The sequence below is a fragment of the Lepisosteus platostomus genome, chromosome 10 (genome assembly GCF_059453375.1).
Source record: "Lepisosteus platostomus isolate fLepPlt1 chromosome 10, fLepPlt1.hap1, whole genome shotgun sequence".
NCBI lineage: Eukaryota > Metazoa > Chordata > Actinopteri > Semionotiformes > Lepisosteidae > Lepisosteus > Lepisosteus platostomus.
In genome coordinates, this window is record NC_142620.1 from 54,466,537 (window position 1) to 54,485,294 (window position 18,758).

The 18,758-nt window shown below is 46.5% G+C and overlaps 3 protein-coding genes across 3 annotated transcripts; 2 read left to right on the forward strand and 1 right to left on the reverse strand.

Moving 5' to 3' along the window:
* The first annotated feature begins 18 nt into the window (after nt 1-18).
* On the forward strand, nt 19-4,239 carry mcts1 (MCTS1 re-initiation and release factor). The gene is made up of 6 exons (XM_088597398.1): nt 19-187; nt 707-859; nt 1,496-1,593; nt 2,249-2,382; nt 3,162-3,229; nt 3,999-4,239. Exons 1-6 carry the CDS (start codon nt 177-179, stop codon nt 4,078-4,080), a joined length of 546 nt encoding a protein of 181 aa, XP_088453524.1. The 5' UTR covers nt 19-176; the 3' UTR covers nt 4,081-4,239.
* A 536-nt stretch (nt 4,240-4,775) lies between these two features.
* On the reverse strand, nt 4,776-11,702 carry c1galt1c1 (C1GALT1 specific chaperone 1). Its single transcript, XM_088597396.1, has 2 exons — nt 11,552-11,702; nt 4,776-9,060 (listed from the first exon to the last, which is right to left on the reverse strand). The coding sequence occupies exons 1-2, from the start codon at nt 11,599-11,601 to the stop codon at nt 8,100-8,102; spliced, it is 1,011 nt and encodes a 336-aa protein (XP_088453522.1). The 5' UTR covers nt 11,602-11,702; the 3' UTR covers nt 4,776-8,099.
* On the forward strand, nt 10,702-18,327 carry urp1 (urotensin-related peptide 1). The gene is given in 7 exon segments (XM_088597399.1): nt 10,702-10,876; nt 14,228-14,560; nt 14,563-14,679; nt 15,873-16,010; nt 16,501-16,541; nt 17,358-17,463; nt 18,172-18,327. Coding segments are annotated over 6 exon segments (495 nt in total). The 5' UTR covers nt 10,702-10,876; nt 14,228-14,499; the 3' UTR covers nt 18,204-18,327.
* Nucleotides 18,328-18,758: the final 431 nt, after the last annotated feature.

The following is an 18,758-nucleotide window of genomic DNA, read 5'->3' on the forward strand; positions in this document are numbered from 1 at the left end:
GATCGACGCTGTCGCGCAGTCGTAGCTCTTCTGCTGTAAAAATCGTGAAGAGCTTGTGTGTGCGGTACACTGAGAACAAGCGTGGAGACTGAATTGTACTTGCATGATTTACTGAAGACTGCGTGCCCAGGAGCTTCAGTTAGAATTCGCTTATTCAGCAGGGGTGACGACCGAGGATGTTTAAAAAGTTGGGTGTTTTGTTTCTTTGGCAGTGATTTGTCTGTGTCTCAATTCGCAGCCGTTGGTCTGAGCCAGTGACGTCCAGAAACATTTTAATAATAGTCTCTGTGCCTTTCAAGTGTTCTTTTTTTAAAATACTGTCTTGCACCTATGTAGTGTTTTTAAAAATATGTAAAAGTCTTCTGTCTATGCGCTGTTACGTGTTACATTGTAGTAGATTTTCTTGAATTACATATGTTTTTGTGTTATGATGAGACTAAATCTTTTCTCGCATTTCAAAGCACGGGAGTTTCTAAGGAAGACAGTATATTTTGTTTAAATCCATTTTATCTCAGCTTTCTATTACCGTCATACAGGATTCTTGTTTTCTTAAAACGAAATAAGACTTTAATGTTACATAGATCCAACTCTCCAAGCTAGGCTACCCCGGGACTTGAGAAGGTGCGGTTTGCCCTCCTGATGTAGAGCCACTTACCCCTATATTTTACCGCACAGCTTTGAACCCCTCTTTGTAATCTCATTCCAGATTTGACGAGAAGGAAAATGTTTCCAATTGCATTCAGCTGAAGACGTCTGTCATCAAAGGCATAAAGAACCAGCTGTTGGAGCAGTTTCCTGACATCGATTCATGGCTCAATCAGATCATGCCGAAAAAAGATCCTGTCAAAATCGTCCGATGGTAATCCGCATACCTGAAAACCCCTGTGTTCATTGTGGTCTAATTCTCTAGAACCAGCAAATTTGGGCATCTTAGCTAACATGGGGAAGAGATAAGGAAACAGGTTTTACCACCTTTTAGATTAAGATTGGCTGTCTGTGACTTCTGTAATATATCTGTCTTAGACTGACAACGCCTGATAAGCAGAAAGCCTAGTTGCCTTCTGCTGTTTTGAAAGGGAACTGAAAGTTTGCTTAAGGATCATGCAGGGAAGGCTTCAGAAGGCAAAGAGGTATTGCTTACTGCAGGTTAGCACATCTGCAAACCCAATAAAGGCATGCGGGTTTTCTTTTAATTGCTCACATTCTGACGGGTCTGTGGACTTGGCAGTTATGTGCCCAGCCCAGTTCTCTCTCAGGGTGTCTGTGAGGCTGCAGGCTCCCTGCCTGATGGCACTCCCTGCCCCGACACAGCCAGCTGCAGGGGCTCTCTTGCCAGCGTGAAGGCAGACTCGCAGGCCTGAGAACCGAGCAGGCTGTGAGCAGTTGGAAGAGAGCGCCGCAGGGGCGCCGTGGACGCGGCCGCACCAGTGCGGATCGATGAGGGGGCGCTTTGTGGAGTGAAGCTGTGTAAACTTGGTGTTTCGATCGTTTGCAGCCACGAGCACATTGAAATCCTGACTGTGAACGGGGAGCTGCTGTTCTTCAGGCAGAGAGAGGGCCCGTTCTACCCCACACTGAGACTGCTTCATAAATGTAAGCTCTTGGCTGCTCCTTTTCTCACGGCTTCAGAGGAAAACGGCCAGTGTTGTTTGTTTGTAATGTGATAGCAGAGCAGGTCCAGAGCTGTATGTAGGGTGAGAACACTGAAGATTTGAACGTGGCTCTTAATTCTACATTTTCAGTCTATCTGCTCTTTCATGACTTTTTTGTGATCTTTAAGTGTTCCTGACAGTGACACGTTTCCTACTTGTTCTCTTCATTCCTTCCTGTTTCGTCTTTATATCCAATGTTGTTTCTATTTAATATAAGTATTTCATGGGTGGCATGGTGGCGCAGTGGTTGGCGTTGATGGGTAGCATCACAGCGCTGGGCCCTGGTGGGAGTACGCGTCTGCGTTTGTGTCTGTGAGTGCCCTGAGATGGACTGGTGTCCTGCCCAGGCTGTATCCTGCCCAGCAGCCATGGCTGGCTGGGATAGGCTCTGGCTCCCCCACCACCCTGAATTGGAAGAAGCAGTTCGAAAATGAATGGATAAATAATATTGAATGAAATGGTCTATAGTCAGTTAATCTCATGGTAGCAAACAAGATCCATAGTTTGTTTTTCTCATCAAATTACATATTTGACTGCTGGGTGGAGGATATTAACCTGAGTGCTTTTGTGCTTTTGTGTTTACCTTGCTCTCTTAGATCCCTTTATTCTTCCACACCAGCAAGTAGATAAAGGAGCCATTAAATTTGTCCTGAGCGGAGCCAACATCATGTGCCCAGGGCTGACGTCCCCTGGAGCCAAGCTGTACCCTGCAGAAGCTGACAAGGTAGTTGTATCCTTGGAGAGTTGTGTCCTACATAATGGAAATAGTGCCGGATCAGAAGGAAGGGGCCTGTATTCCCACCTGTCCCTGTCTGTGCCCTTGGCCCGGCACTCTGTGGCAGATCCTTGAAGCCAGTACAGGACATAGACCCGGGGGTTTTGCAGAGTGAGCGAACAGTGATGGCAAACCACTCGAGGTTCCAACACCACCAACCTCCTGGACAAAGTACATAGCTAGAGCACAACGGGAGCAGACTGGAATCCCTGCTTTGTTTCAGCTCACGAATTTATCAGGAGGATAAAAATGCTTAAAAGTTGCCAATATAAAAACTCTTACATATCCAGTCCTGTAAACCTTGAGCTTAACTTCTCATACATCTGTTATTCGGATCACCACTTATTCTTGTGTGTTTTTTATATTTATTCTGATTCTTTATTGGGGTGTTTTTTATGGATATACACGATTTTGACAGAGGAAAAGGAGACGGTTTTGTAAAGCTACAAGTTAGTGTAATTATTATTTTTAGGTGTTCGACATCAATTGAAAGCACTTTTTTTTTTGTTTTATTTTGTACATTGGCTACTGATTTACCAACATGTTCTTTCTAACCTGCCAGGCCAATCTCAGACAAGCGGGAAAACCTGTTTTTAGAATCCCTGCCTTGGTCACTTCAGGGTAGGGCGTGAAAGAGCAAGAACAAAGCACAGCAGGTTAAAAAGGAATGCATCGTGGTGTAGCTTGTACCTGGTTACGTCAATGTCTGTGGTTTCCTTAAGTGAGGTATGTAGGCTATAATGGCAGAAGGAAAGCAACATGCCCTCTGTGTTGGAGTGATGAAAATGTCGGCTGATAACATGTAAGTACTCAACCTAATTCACTTACATTTAACCGAGATTTCATTGGAGTTTTCCTTGTATCCCAGTGGCATGCTTTTCGTAGGCTTCTCTGGGCCATGTTTTCCTATGAGATAACAATTACAGGATTCTGGGTTGCATACCAGATAGCTTCACCATCAGAAAACGAATACGAGGGCGCTCACGTGTGCGTGCAGGTGGGTGCCACTGCAGGTGCTCATTCATCCTGGTTGGAATGTGGTGTTTTAATTTTAACTGGATGAAGCAGCAACTCTTAAGACACCTCGTCTGAGGTGGAAGTCGACCAGTCAGGTGTTAACCCCATGGTTGCTCGCTGTTGGAGCGAGCACAGGCAACAGCAGGCTAGGGTCTGCAGGCAGACGTGCTGTGTGAGATCAGCTGGAATTTGAAAGGATTCTGCACCAGGAAGGCAGCAATTCCAGTAGTCGGGATCGCTGATCTCTTCCTCACAGTCGTTATTGCTTTGACATCTCACATTACACAAAGCAAGGGAGCATAAATGATAATCACGCCTACGTATTTTACAATAGTGCTGTCTGAGGTAGAGTGAAATACAGCTGTCCGTTTTAACTTGGAGTCTGAGTTAGTGACTCTGAAGCAAGTTTGGGAAAAATTAAGAAACGCCGTATTTTCCTGACACTGCAAGTCCTAGATACTTGTCTTTTATCTTCTTTTTTTCTAGTCTGTCTTGCCTCTGCATGTGTTGTGATTCTGTTTTGAAAAGCTGCATTTTTTCTTCTTTCTCTGCAGTGAGAAAGTGAACAAGGGTATAGGGATTGAAAATATCCATTACCTTAACGACGGGCTGTGGCACATGAAGACATACAAGTGAGACCCACCTGTGGGCTGTGTGTTAGCGAACAGAGAGTGCCTGGAACACCAGAGGATGTCCTACAGTCCGCGATGATGTACAGTCTATAGGGATGGATTGTTAAACCTTTGAAAAACCTTGCTTTCATGATGTTGCACAATAAAATAGCTTTGTATGCTTTTTCTCTTTTGAGGTGTTCTTCTATGCTCTACTTCTTTGTCAGGAAAGAGGGGTGATTATTGATGTGGATACGTTTAAGGTTGCTTAAAATAAATGCAGTCTTGAGTTAATTATTTGCCAGACTCAGCTTTTACAAGGCTTATAGGACTTAACAATTGCCATTGTGTGTTGGTTAATCGTTGCAGTTACTGGGAACTTTAACTGACTGGCTTCAATTCAAATCATCAGAATGACTGAAATGAATTATTGGCCAAGCCTCCAGCACTATGCTGTGCATGTAAAGACAGCTGGATAAGTATTAAGGCCTAGCTCTGGCAGTGGAGAGCCAGCTGTGCTAAAGCTCGTTTACCATGTGTAAGTTATAAGGCATGAACTGTCTGTTAGTTTTTATTGCTTGAGGATTGTACAGAAACTGGATTAAATCGGACTTAAACCTGAACAAAATGAAAACCAGCACAAGTTCTCAATGTTTAAGCAAGTAAAAACCAAACATTTTTAATGTTTCATATTCAAATCAGTTTTGAAATCACTTCAGATATTTACAGCAATATTCAGTCACAGACATACATTGACAAACTACAAACAGTCCAGAGAATCTTGACTTTGTATTTTCATTTATCCAAAAAGCTAGTAGAAAAGTATGTCTTATGCAAAAATATTTATTTAACAGTAATATCAGGTTTATTTTACAACTTACGAAACATTTTAATAGAGCTCACGTCCAATTAAGATAAGATATTCCTTCCTTTTTCAATAAAGCTAGACTTCAAAAAGTCTTAGAGACTTTGTGCAGCAAGTCAAATGTCAGTAAAAAAATATACACAAATATGCTTCAGGACTTTTAAGATGAGGGCAGCTGTTCTTAAGACATGAAAATTACAGGAAAATGTCTTGGTCTTACTTTCAAAACGTTAGAAAAGCTGAGCATAGTGTCACAAATATGTTGTATTATACAACAGAAAAATGTTATCGTACTATAGATGAGACTTAAAATGATACAGGTGTATTGCTGATTCAGTGGGACATTGATATGTATTAAATATATTTTTTGTAGACATACATCTATAGAATGTTATTTTTTCCTCAGTGAAAGGGTCCAGAGAACTGATAGCATGATATAGTAACAGAATCCAAACTAAACCTGGCTTTTCATTTTAACACTCAAAATGGACATGCCGGAATTCGTACCTGTAACCTGGTATGCAGTACACTCAATTATTTAACCATAATTACGTATGTGAAAGCCCGATGTTCACAACTTCACATTGTCACAATGTTCGCTAAAAACCAACATATGTCTGTGTTCTTTAATGGACAGTTTAGCAAAATGCAGCACATTGCAAAGATCACAACTGCTGATCTTCTGCTTATCGATCAACATCATTGCTCATTCACATCAGTACAGATTGTTTTAACAAGCATCGTATTGTACAAAAAATTCAATGACTTCCAGGCAGCAGGCAGAGTGGCACTGTGGCCTCAAAGCTCTTTGATCTCGTGTTCGATTCCGTTTGGAGGCAGGGAATTCTCCAAGTGTGTCTTCCCACCTCCCAAGCACCTGGTGGCTAGGTTACCTGGCGTCCCAAAAGGCTCCCTGTGTGCATCCCCCCTGCTCTGGCCTGGCTCCTCTTCCACAAGCTAGTCCCAGAAGCACAGGGCGCAAGGTGAGACATGTCCTGGGATGCCCTGATCCGGACCAGGAGCAAGTGGCTTTCTGATGATGGGACAGTGGGAGGAAATCGACTTTCCCCTCCACTCACGGGCAACGGCCGACGGCGAGGTGAAGAGAAGACACCGTGTTCCGCTGTCTTTTGGTCATGATATTGTAGAAGAGTCCCTTTCTGCATCCTCCAATACCGTTCCAGTGCCCCACCGTTCGCCTGCCGCGTGTTCATGGGCTCGGGGTCAGCCAACGGCAGAGCGGACTTGGAGAACAGAGCTGCAGATGGGGTGCACAGGTTCGAATCCAGCTCACACAGTGCAGATGTGACCAGCAGCATTCCTGATGGGCGCACTGGAGCCCAAGTAAAAGGAAAAAACACTGCCACACTCAGCGCAAGCTCCTACTGCCTGCAACATGCATGACTTGACCAAAACTGCAGGAGGAACTCTTTCCTTTCTGGGATAAGATCCTGCTCTAAAATAAACACGACTTCAAGTGCCAGTTAGGAGAAGCGTTCTGCACTGTTTTTCCAGCAACAGCATCAGGAACATCCCAAGATAAACCTTCGGTGCCAGTCTGGTCTAACGTCCTGGTGCACAGTAGCTCAGAGCTCCTGAGGACACAGCTGCACAATTCTCTGCCACAGGCTGTGTGCTGAAGTGTCTCTACACACTCTTTCAGTTCCAGGTCCGACCTCCCCAGCCCAATACTATTGCACAAAAAGGTCAGGAAATGTGGGTGGCGTGGCAGAGCGGAATATTAAACAATAAAAGGTCTACTTTTCTCCAGTACCTTGAAGTATACTCAGTACCCGACTGCAATAACCACAAGGCACAAGAAGTGTTGTCACTCTTGAGGTGTGCAATACTCTGAAGCCGGAGTGACCCAGCCAGCCCCGGGCAGACAGTGTGTCTGCAGGTTCTCTTTCCAGCCGAGCTCAGCTGGAACCATTGAGCAGCTGGTCCCAGCTCTACAGGCACCGTGGCATTAGAGACCAGATACCTGCAGACACGCTGGCCCTCCAGCACCAGGACTGGATACTCCGGCTCTACAGGACCTCCGAACTAGAAAACACTCCCACTTGACATTCCAAGCATGCTCAGTTTCTAAAGCTGCTGCATTTGGTTTTGCTTTTAATGCTAAAAAAAAAAAACTTTTCTTTCTCCAAGAGAGTCTGGTACTCCAGTGCTCATGACTGGTTAAGATAAAATGGTACAATTCCAAGTCATGACTTGATGTCCCTCCGCACCCCAGTAGCCCCTGCAACCCTGCTGGAGGCTCAAGTGAACAAGTAAGGATTCACTGTGCATTTTGTTTCTAGAATCATGGAATTTTATCCAGTAGGAACCTGCAACACGTGCAAATGTGAGGCATGAGGGCTCAATCTGAAGCCCTTCTTCCACAGCTAAAGGGCGTCAGAATTAAATCTACAGGCCATGTATTTCTTGAGAATCAGGTGCTTCATAAATTGCAGTGCAGGACAGCCAAAGCAAACAGAATGTTTAGCAAAGATGTTTATCAAAATCACAGGAAAGCTAAGTGAAAACACAGCAAACTCCTTGAGGAGCTGGAACGTTCCAAAACCCAAGAGGCAGCTGTGAAGTTCTCTTTCCTGTGAATCTGCCTCATCTCTCTTGAGTATGGATCACAAGCCAGTCTCTTTCCACACTTCGCTACACTGCACAGCTACTCTGGCAAAGCGCAGCAGGAGGAACAAAGGAACACCCTGCTGAAATGCTAAGGGAATAAATAAATTGGTGGATCAACTGTGCCCCACTGGTGTCTTTCTGGCAGGTTTTCTTGTACGTTAATGGAATAAAACTGAACAGGACACTAAAATCAAAAACTGCACAAAAGAATCCCCAAGAAGACGCCAAGCAGAAGAGGCCCTGCACTGAGCCCACAAACCCTTACTCACATCATTGTACGACACCCCCACCACAACCCAGAAGATCTAATTTGCTTTCCAGTTTAAATTAAATTCATCCCCGAGACTTAATTCCCTCCATTTTAAAGCTGCTTCTTTTTACAGAAGCTGCCTCCCTTTTACAGAAGAGAGGTGATCCCAGAAACCCAAAAATAAAATAATGAGGCATGTGTGTACGTTTCGTGTATAAATACATAAACTTAGATTCAAAAATAAACTTTTCCGCTGAAGTCTGGCCCGTTCACCTGTGACCCCACAGGTTGGCGCCGCTCAGTCATTGTCGGAGCCCTCTGGAGGCAGAAATATCAGCGAGTCGTGGAACGTGTGCCCGTAGGGACGCAGCCGGTACACGCCGAACATCATGACGTGCATCTGATTGGGGGGCACCGAGCTGAAGGAGATGGCCAGGTCCGACAACTTGCCGATCGTCTCTCCGGACTTCTGGGCCAGGGCCTCCTCGATGAGCGCGCCCACGGCCTTCCTGTGAAACAGCTCCCTCCCCTGGGCGTCCTCGGCGTTCTCCGCAAACACGCCCGTGTACTTCAGGCACGCGGCCAGCTCCTTCTCCTCGCTCACCTTCCAGATGGCGCGGCCCTGCTCGGGGCACTTGCTGGGGTCGTCGAAGGCCCCCAGCAGCCGCCGCAGGGCCTCCACGCTCAGGACGATCCCGCTGTTGTACTCCACGTACTCCAGCTCGCCGGACCTCACCGTGCGCCCCAGGTAGAACGGCTGCTCGGGGTCCTTGTTGAGCACCAGGTACTTGAGGTTCTCGATGACGGTGAAGGTGCTGGGCTCGGCCAGCAGGAACCAGCTGTACTCCTTGCCGTGCTCGTAGGCATGCTTCAGGGCCTTCCTCATCTTCATCCAGTCGTCCTTCTCGGCCAGGTCCACGGACTCCAGCGCCTTCACCGACTCCGAGCTGTAGAACTTGGCCTTGTCGCAGTGCTTGCTCCAGGTCTCTTTGGCGGCCACCCACTGCTGCAGGTACCTGGGCTGGACCAAGATGGCGCAGAACACGCGGACTCGCTGGGCCAGCTCCCGCCTCTTGGCCTCGCTCAGCTTCAGGAGCTCCTCCTTGGTGGGGGCCTTGACGTGATGGTGCAGGTGCAGCTCGGGAGAGGGCTGGGGCCCCGCGCTGAAGTTCCCGATGACCGAGACCACCGCGCAGAACAGGCCCCCCATCACCATGCCCTTGACGAAGGATCCGCCCTCCGAAAGCATGCTGAGCAACCTGCGGCAGGAGAAGAGCACCAGTGACGCGGGACAGCCACGCAGGCATGAGCCAGAGAAACCCCCGCCGGGCTCCCCTTCGAACCCGAGCGGCTCAAAACCCACACAGTGCGGTTCTGGGAAAAGCAGCTTAATCCCCTTAATGAAAGACAATGCTTGAATCAAGTTAAAGGAATGTGGGCTTGGTCAGACCTGAAGAACCTCTGCTTGATTAAGAACGATGCCATCTCCGCAGTGCTAAATGCAGCAGAGTGTTGTTGCTGTAGGTGCGCAGAGACCCCTTCATTCTTACGTGCTGAGGGTTGCTCAGAGGGATTCAGAAGCTTTGTGTAGGACGGGGGACTCCTGCCTTTTGTTTAACCTCTGCGTGTGACAGAGAGGACAGATCACCCTCAGACAAGCAGCAAACAGGCGCTCTTCTCATCGACACCTCACCTACGTACCCTTGCAGAATCTTCTCACCTGTCACCCCTAAAAGCCACGCTGATCTGGAGACAATGAGGCCATATAAACAGGAGGAGCAACTTCCCAGGAAAGAGAAGACTACAGGTGAACTTTGCACCCAGCGTAATTTCTTAAACACACAAATGATCCGGAAGCCAGTTAACTTATCCTGTGCAAATATGGACTCTGGATGGGGTCCCAGTGTCTCGGGAAAAAGTGGGTGGAGCGTGCCCTGGACCAGGACAGTCTGGACTCCTGGCGTGAGGACAGCTTGGTCTTCTTTCCACAAAGAGTGGGGGGAGTGTGGAACAAAGCCACTCAGCCAAGCTGTTGAAGCCGATAGCCTGGCTTCTAGCAAGAAACACCTGGATGAGACCCTTGTGTCACTGAGCTACTAACTACCCAGGCGTCTGGATTGGCCTAACCGACCCCCCCATTTCTATACTATAATGCGCTGGGTGAGGCAGTAGTTTTTAAATCTGTAAAGCGTGCCCAGGACAGAGAACTCACGGGGTCTGGCATCTTCTGGCTCTTGCTCTAAGCTGGGCAGGTCATTAAACAAGCAAACTCATTTCCTTCTCGGCTGGAGATTTATAGGATTAAAGTCTTTTTACCGCTGCTCGAAACATACACGTCATGAAACGTGGTACAGCTACCCATGAAACACGCTAGAGTCGGGAACAGAAATATGAATATCCGGCAGTTATTTAAACACACCAGCTGTGTAACCAAGAGCTGGACTGGGACGAAAACCCCCAGAAGACCCTCTACGAACCGGATCGGAGACACCAGGTCTCAGCACTGACAATCCATGAAGATGGATTTCAGGTGGAGAGCTTCCCGAGAGGTCACTGTCCACACGAAGACAGTGGCGCGATGAACACGCTAAATTATACGATACTTCAAAAACACAGCCTTCATTGCATTTTCAATTGATCTCAACACGCCCAGGGAGAGTTGAAGCCTATCTGTGGCGGTCGCTGTAATTGATGTTTTCCACATCACAGCGCGTTCCCGGGGACTAAAGCACAATTACGGAAAACTATACGAGACAAAATCTAAATCCATATCAGCCACACCACATTATTAAAACTCAGGCCGAAACAGACCATTAAGGACAAGATCATCTGGGGCTACAGTACGTAAGAAGCTTATTGCAGCGGGAAGCCATTTTTCTGCTCCAAACACTTACAGTGCTGGTAAATAAGAGACCGTGAACCTTAAACTCGTTTTCGGATCGACTGAATCCGCAGGAATGCAATCGGCCTCCCGCAAGACACAACCCAGCATGACAAAGGCTACATAACACAACAGATCAGCTGTTTTAAAGAAGACAGAGAAGCTCTTCTCCCTCAGCCCTCCTGAAACTTCAGGTAAACTCAAGAAGTTTAACCCTCCCCAGCATTATCGACACCCCCCATTTCCCAGCGTTAGTCACTAGCTGATCAAGAGCGATATATGCGCTTCGTTAGGTTTACTGACAAAGTTGTATACATATATATACACACACACATCTTCAAAACAGACTGAACATTTACTAATCCGGAGCCAGGAGTGAGAGATTTCGGAATCAAGTGCGACTTTTGCCACGGGGAGGTTTTTGAAGAAGGTTAGCCGTGATCCCTGTGACAAACGTACAGTATTAGGGGCTATAACCCTGCTGCCGAGTACGGGGACAACGCTTATATCCCCGACCTTCTCTGGATGCTGTCTGAACATAATCGACTCCGGAGAACTCGGCAGGAGCAAACCAAAATGAGACCGAACTGCACCGACAGCGGCAGCTTGACCAGCTGGCTGTGCAAGTAACACGGAATAAAGCAGCGCCTCCGGTCTGGAGGACGAGCTTGATCCCGGTGAATGATTAAACTCGAAGCACACTCGGTGCAGTAACATCTAAGTTTGCCTGTGCGGCTGCAACACTGAAAAACACTGCCGAAGAGCTACCTGTGCCGTCGGGAAATCAGATCCGGCCGCAACCCCTCAATCGTCGAGTTACGACAGAAACATTAGCGCCTTTTTTTTTATTCTGAAGATCATGAGCTTACCTTTTTTTATTTTCGTTTGCTGCACACGGTAGGAAAACGTGATTTCTCATAAACTGCCTGGTTGTATCCTTCCTGCTCTCATGTTATTAGCTCAGTGACGTGCCCCGGGCACTTCCGCTTGCGAAAGAGCGCGTGACGTCAGAGCGGCGCGGGGCCGAGCGGGTGTGCACCCAAGGGCGTGTGGCGGTGTGTCAAGATCAGCACACAAATTGCGAGTCGAAGAAGTTTGTTTTACTCCTTTTCTAAAACGAAAATGCGTTAAATACGCAGGCCGTATGTGTGCATTGCAAATAACCCAGTATACACAGCGGGCGTCTACTTCCTGAACACAGGTTTGGTTCAGAACGCACCACACGAAGAAGGCTCCAAGGCCGAAACGTTGTGTTTTCTTTCTTCTCTTTTCAGCAGGGAATAAACCTGTTACTTGTTCCTTTCCAGCCTACGCATGCTGATGCAGCTCCCCACCTGAACTACATGAGATTATTTTGTTCGTTTATAGGTTCTTTTTAGCTGACATACCTCAACAATCCGAATATAATGCTTTATATTTTATTTCAGCACTTGTTTTCACCTTCTATCTGAAAGTGAAATTGTAGACTATTGAAATAGTCAATAAAGGGCAAGGAAAGGAAAAACAACAACGTTTTTTTCATTGCTTTTGGAAGTGGTAGTCCATACTATGTGAAGTCTGTCATGTCATTGTTTCATATCAACACATACATACTACTAAAAGTGGATGCAGGAATTAAAAGCATTTGTTATCTAATCAACTGGTTAAATGTCAGCTTAGGTTGCAAGTAAAATAAACATTGTACTTCAAAACTAGTTCCAAATACTAAATCATGCTTGGGCCATCTTGTGCTGGGTTCAGTAAATATACTGTATTTTGTTGGTAAGATCGATCTTTATAAAACAACAAAATACTGTCATGAGCGCTCATCGCGGAGTTCTTTGGTTTTGCTTGCCTGATGCTTGACCTTCAGTGTTAGATTCCTGCCGCATCTCTTTGCTGGAGCAAAATCAAATCATTTGTGTGCTAGAGCAAGACACAAGACACCAAACCGTGACTTGGCTGCGAAGGTGATGCTTGTTTCCGAAAACAAGAAAGTGAAAGTAACAAAAAGTCATATTTGATCAATCGGAAGGAAGCAACAAAAATATATTTAAAAAAATCAATTAGAAGGGTCATAAAAGACTGCAAATACGGTGTAGAACGATTCCGCCCCACAGCTCTGTCAGGACTCAATATGCTGTAAGTACTTTTCCCCAGACTGAGAAATACATCTTCTGTTAACTAGTTCTATGTTTAGATACTATTCTTCATCAGATACGGCCCGGCCAGCAAGAGAGTGCAGCAGCACCGGCTGTCTTTAACAGCAGCACCACAGACATTTTGACACCCTCATCCATCACAACCAGCAAAGTTCCAGCTCTTTCTAATGTTTCTCCCCAGTTCGATTAAAAACCTTTCATCTTGACAAAGAGCCCCTGTAACTCGATCTAAAAGCCCAGCGCAGTGCCTCAGCCACACCATCACCAAGAGCGCGCGAAAGGGCTTTACTCCTGGCATTCAATGCTTGTTTTGCCAAAGCATCAGTGATGACATAGCGAAGCAGACTGGCTGCCCTGGATCTGAGTTGTTAGTGAAGAGGAGAAAAAAGTACAAAACTGAGAGTGAGATACATGACTTACAACACATTTAAGCCTTAAAATATAAACAAATGAAATAAATGAAGTTATTATACATGTATTTGAGTTCTGCAAATGGAAGCTGATCAAGGTGCCCAGCCGTGGTCCAATGAAATGCCATCTGAGACCTGGAGATGGCAGATCACCGGGAAGTCAAGCCTTCGCAGGAAAGCCAGTTACACCTCACCTGCCTGTCTTTGCTGCGTGGCAGGTGGGAGGAAACTGGAACACACCCACACAAGCACAGGGAGGACATGCAAACTCCAGCCAGAAGACCTAGTGCACCAGTGAGAATATGCCACAGCTGCCCACGGTCAAAGAATAAGATACTGAGGCTGGCTAAGACAACAGGGCCTGCAGCCTCACTACACTCCAGCAGGAGGAGAGGGCAGAACGGAGCATGGACCTCCACCCTCTGTGCATGATGTAGCAGCTCCTGTTGCCATTGGATTTTGTCCTGGGAAACACGGAGTTCTACCTCTGGCTTTGATTGCTGCAACCTGGGCTCATGTTTATGGTACCATTTATTGGTGTAGAAAGTAATATTTAAGACCTCAGGTTACAGCATCTTAGCTCGTATAGCAGATGGTCTCATAGCAACTCTTTTGATGACCAGTTCTCACCTTCTGAACAGAAGCTCATGCACTGTCCTTAATGGGTTCACTGTTAACCAGTGTCACAGTCGTCCTTAATGGGGTTCACTATTAACCAGTGTCACAGTCGTCCTTAATGAGGTTCACTATTAAGCAGTGTCACAGTGGATGAGTTTGCTGCGATGCCGATTAAAAGACTTTGCTCTTTTACAGTTTAGGCTGTGCAGGACGGTTTGGGTTCCTGCAAGGTTAAACGTGCACAACAGTGGCTCGTTAATGTGGAGCCCTGGCATGTGGCTACAGAAGCTGAATTCTGCAGGTTACAGAGACAGGGAAGGGACAACATTCTTTTCAAACATTTATCTGCTCAGCCTTTTGTTTGTGTGATCGACAGACCGAGCTGAGTGAGGGGGCTTATCGGCGACGCGGGGCAAACAGGGCAGCGCGCAGGGTTCGGAACCCGTCCCGCAGGAAGAAGGAGCCAACATGACTTCACTGAGGCAGCTGCGAGTCAACATTTGTGAAGGCGCTCTGCACAGGCGGTGATAGGGGAGATTTAAATTGACAGCAACCTGCTAATGACAGCAATGACGAGGGACCTATCACATCAAAACCATTAGAGCCATGCTGAGGTGACATGATAAAATATCGATCCCCCTGTGATGGATGGCCCTGGAAGATATAAAAGTGAGGCATCTCCAGTCGCAGGGGAGCAGAACTGACCCCAATCCCGAGGCACGATCATGCAGTCCTGGGCTTTGGTCTACACAGCTGTTGTCCTGTTGTCTGCCAGTTGCTGCCAGGCTTTTCCGCTGTACTCAGGAGCCAGTCTGGTGCCGCAGGCAGGTAGGCATGATGAACTGCAAGTGCTCAATTGAACAGCGGGCACCTGTTCTTTTTTTCCACATTTCAGAAGCCGACTCTAAAAACTTTAGCCCTGCTATGTGAGTTTACCACACAGAGGGGTTTGTTCAGGTTTGTTGAGTTTAAGTCTGCTGAACTTTTAACTGCTTTACTCCCGAACAGTGCAAAGGGGTGCAAAGTTTTTTTTGTCAGGGTTTGTGCAGGCTCTTAGAAAACTTGATTTCTAGACTGAAGAGTGGTTTGCGACTTAGCACTTAAGCACAGAAAGGTCACTTTTGCACTTACCTAAAACCGAGAATTGAGCTCCACTGGACTGACTTTTATATCTCAGATATGCATACATATTACTAGGACAACTTAGCAACACAATACAAATTAGGGGGTATTACACGATTAAAGCACATTGAAGAAGCTATTGAACTTGCATTTACTGCTTTATTTTTAAAAAAGCAAACAGAAACACAAATTAATGCAGAGATGGGATATGTGTTTGACCAAGCATTGTCAGATGTACTGGACATGGGCTTGCTCAGCTGCATGTGCACCTGTATTTATGTATATTGGGACCCACTGTGGTGCAAAGCTTTAGTGTATTAAGAGGTATGGCCACATGAAAGGTTGCTGTGGCATAAAACCAGCTAACGTGCAGTGTGAGACAGTCAGAATGTAAATCACAGCGGTACATCATGATGCATCCCATAGGAAGACATAGGAAAGAGATGTGACTGTGGTAAATTTCCACAAGGAGAGAGATTAAATATGGTGAACAGATGTTTACAGGGATCCATGTGAATGCATACCAGGTTTGTTATCAATCATCATAGAACTAAGTGACTGACCAGCTTCTATTCCCTTCAGCTTCCCTCGAGCTGTGAGTATGCTACAAAAAGGGATGGTCATAATTCATTCCTGCCTCCAGGCTCCAATCATTTGCTGTCTGCCCTTGTCAGTCTTGAGATAAAATGTTCTAGGAGTGAAGGATGGTGAATGTGAAGTCATATGAAGCCAACGATTGCTGCCATGTCTCATTCTGACAAGCGTCTGACCTGAATCTCAGCTCGGCTGTGTTTATGAAGGGAAGAGAGGTCAGAGGGTGAGGCGGTGCCGGTTCTTGGTCGCACTGCCCTGCTTGCTGCGTTGCTGTGAGGGGCTCCAGGCATGCTCTTGTTTGGCAGATATGTTCCAGAGGGTGGCCGCAGACATCGAGGAGGCAGAAGGCACAGGAGGATCTCTGGGAGAGAGCAGAGGGCAGATGAAGGGTCTCTACCCTCTCCTCCTGCCGCAGGGACAGGACACGATGAGCAGGCTGAAAGGTGAGCAGGAGCTCCTCACTCCAGACACTCCAGACACTCGGGTTCCAGCGCCGTTCATGCCTATTGAACCAAAATCCAGAAGAGCTAACTAATACTTTACTTATCAGACAGTTTTGAATTGTTCTCCTCTCTTTTAAATGAACCTGTACCTATTCATATGTAACTTGAAAACTGAAACTTTGTAAGGGCGGAAAATGATTAAACATTTCGGATCAATCCTACAATTGCCATTATTTGTTCAACTGTGTAACTGAATGTCACACATGAAGAGCAGGACTGGGAAGCGTTGCTCTAAAGGGGAAAATGTGGCTGCAGCCAGAACCGGTGTTCTACAAAACAACAGTAATCATCGCCTCAAACATCATACTCCAGCATGCATTCAAGGATGCACTTTGAAACTTTATCAAACAGAGAAAAAAGATGGTAGCTGAAGATATTTAAAAATAAAATGGGCAGGATCAAATCAAACTCTTATTTCCTTTCATTTCAGGCACTAAAGATTCTATCCAACAGGAAAAGCTCAACAACGTGGTAAGAACTGGTACATTTTTGAACAGTTAATAATAATGATGATGATGGAACTTATGATGAGACTGTTTAAAACTGTTGATTACAATTCCATTGTGCTGTACAGAAGAAGAGGTATAGGATTTTTTGGACTGATAATCTGTCTCTTTGTGACATAATTCTGTAATAGTTTAAATCTGCTGTGAAAAACAGTGTTTACCAGCCGCTGACCTGAAGAAACACCGTCCTCAGATTTTTGGGTCATAATATCAGACTAATTGATTACGGTTTTCTGTATCGGGTGTATCTGTAAATTTGTTTTCAGCACTTAGAAGGACAAATGGTCTCTCTTTCAAGATTTTGGCCTGAAATGTAAGCAACTGGACCTCTGCAGAAGGAAAAAAAAAGGTTAAAGTGTGCGTGCCTGATTCAGTGACCCACCCGCTGTGGACATGTCTGATAGTGTCACTCTGATCTGTGTCTGTTCTTCATGATCGGTAGGAGCTGTTCATTCGGAATAACAGCCAACAAGCCGCAGAGAGGCTGTGTGGAGTCTTGGGTGCTGAAGTTGTCTGAAACAGTGCCCTTGAAGTCATAGATTTTAGGAAATTAGATAGAAGCCTAAACAAGCGAGCAGATGAATGAAGTCGTCAGTTAGCAGAGCGGATGTAGAGCTCAGCTGGAATGACAACCAGCCGACACGGTGTTCCTCCAGGGCCAGGGCTGGGTCCAGCGGGGCTCAAGTACTTGCCTGATCTAATACCCCTGCTGGGAAAAACAGGCAGCCTGACTCCCGTGACTCTCTGTCCTTCTGTTTCTGTGCGTCGGCGGGGCTCCCAGGTGGAAGACGTGAAGGCAGCAGTGTTGAAACTGGCGGCTCTGGACAGGCTGCGCACACACAGCCTCTTCAGGTCTGAGCAGAACCCGCAGAAAACGGACAAGAGAGGTGAGGACACAGCCCGGGGGGCGGGGTGAAGCAGCTAGGGCACATGTGCACTGGTCTTTCTCAGGGCCAGGGCAGAGCCAGCCATTCGGGTTAGGGATTAATACACTGGAAGGCAGATCAAGTCTCCCAGTGACTGCTCCTGCACCTTTTAATTAATAGGTTCTGCAGAAAACCAGATAAGCACTGCACCCTAGGTCCCCATCCCAGGTGTTAATAAATATGTCTGCCTGGCCGCCCCCTAGTGGCTCAACTAGTGAAGACACCTATACAGAGTACTGGTGGGGCCTTAAAAGAATGTAATGGCTTGGCTGTCCCATCAGATTGGGAACCTGGGAATCCCAAAGTGTTTGTGCTCAGCTGGTAGATCACTGCTGGGGGCCGGTGAGGCTGCTGTGGCTTACTGGGTGCAGATGTAATGCCATCCACCCCTGTGCTGCAGCTTCGTCCTCTCATGTAGACTTGGGCTGGCTGGGTTGTGAGTTATGTCCGAGCTCCACTGAACAGACCCTGCAGCTCCATCTCCGCCCGATGGCCCAGCTCACATCCACCTGTGACAGGGCAGAAATGGGGCAGCAGACACAAGTGCCCCCTAATGAGATCCGAGACAAAGGCACTAGAGAAATTGCTTCATCAAACCATCTCTCTTCACCTTTCACCTCTGAATGGCAGCCAGTGTGTATTCGAGAACTTCCCCTCTTCTTGTTTCAGCCTGTTTCTGGAAGTACTGCGTGACGAACTGAAGGTTTCCGCCGGCCGTGGAAGAGGACAGGACTAAATTGGACAAACACGGTCCCCACACCCCCTCCCCCTCTCCCGAGTCCCCTGTATGGTCACATTAAAGATTCAACTCGCAGCCTCAGAGAATGTGTAAATAATTTTGTACAGAGGACTTATTATAATAAATAAATAAAGTAAAATACGACGTTTTCTAAGCCAGGCGAAACTGGCTGCTTATTGCAACTGACTGGTTTTAAATGCAATACAAATGCAAATCTTTACACAGTAAGGTGCAAAACGACCAAAATAATGTTCTGAAATCTCTCTTTTTCTTGGTGTCATTTTAAAATTAGGCTTCTGTATCGAAGCAATGAAGAGAACACGTTTGTTCTCTAATAAACCAGCTCTGGTGGTTGGCCTATTACCAAACAAAATATAGGATGTCACATAAGACAGCAGTTTAATAAACAGCTAAATCGGTACACGGTTTTAGAAGTGTTTCTCTCGACGTTCACCGTTTGAAACGCAGATGCAGCGGCGCTCGAAGTCAGTTCAACTCCGGTTTAATGAATAAACAC

Coding starts and splice junctions, on each gene's coding strand:
- mcts1 (XM_088597398.1), top strand. Junction 860..1,495: donor CCTGTCAAAATCGTCCGATG/GTAATCCGCATA, acceptor GATCGTTTGCAG/CCACGAGCACATTGAAATCC. Junction 1,594..2,248: donor ACTGAGACTGCTTCATAAAT/GTAAGCTCTTGG, acceptor TTGCTCTCTTAG/ATCCCTTTATTCTTCCACAC.
- c1galt1c1 (XM_088597396.1), bottom strand. CDS start 11,601: ATGAGAAATCACGTTTTCCTACCGTGTGCAGCAAACGAAAATAAAAAA. Junction 9,061..11,551: donor GCAAACGAAAATAAAAAAAG/GTAAGCTCATGA, acceptor CTCCTGCCGCAG/GTTGCTCAGCATGCTTTCGG.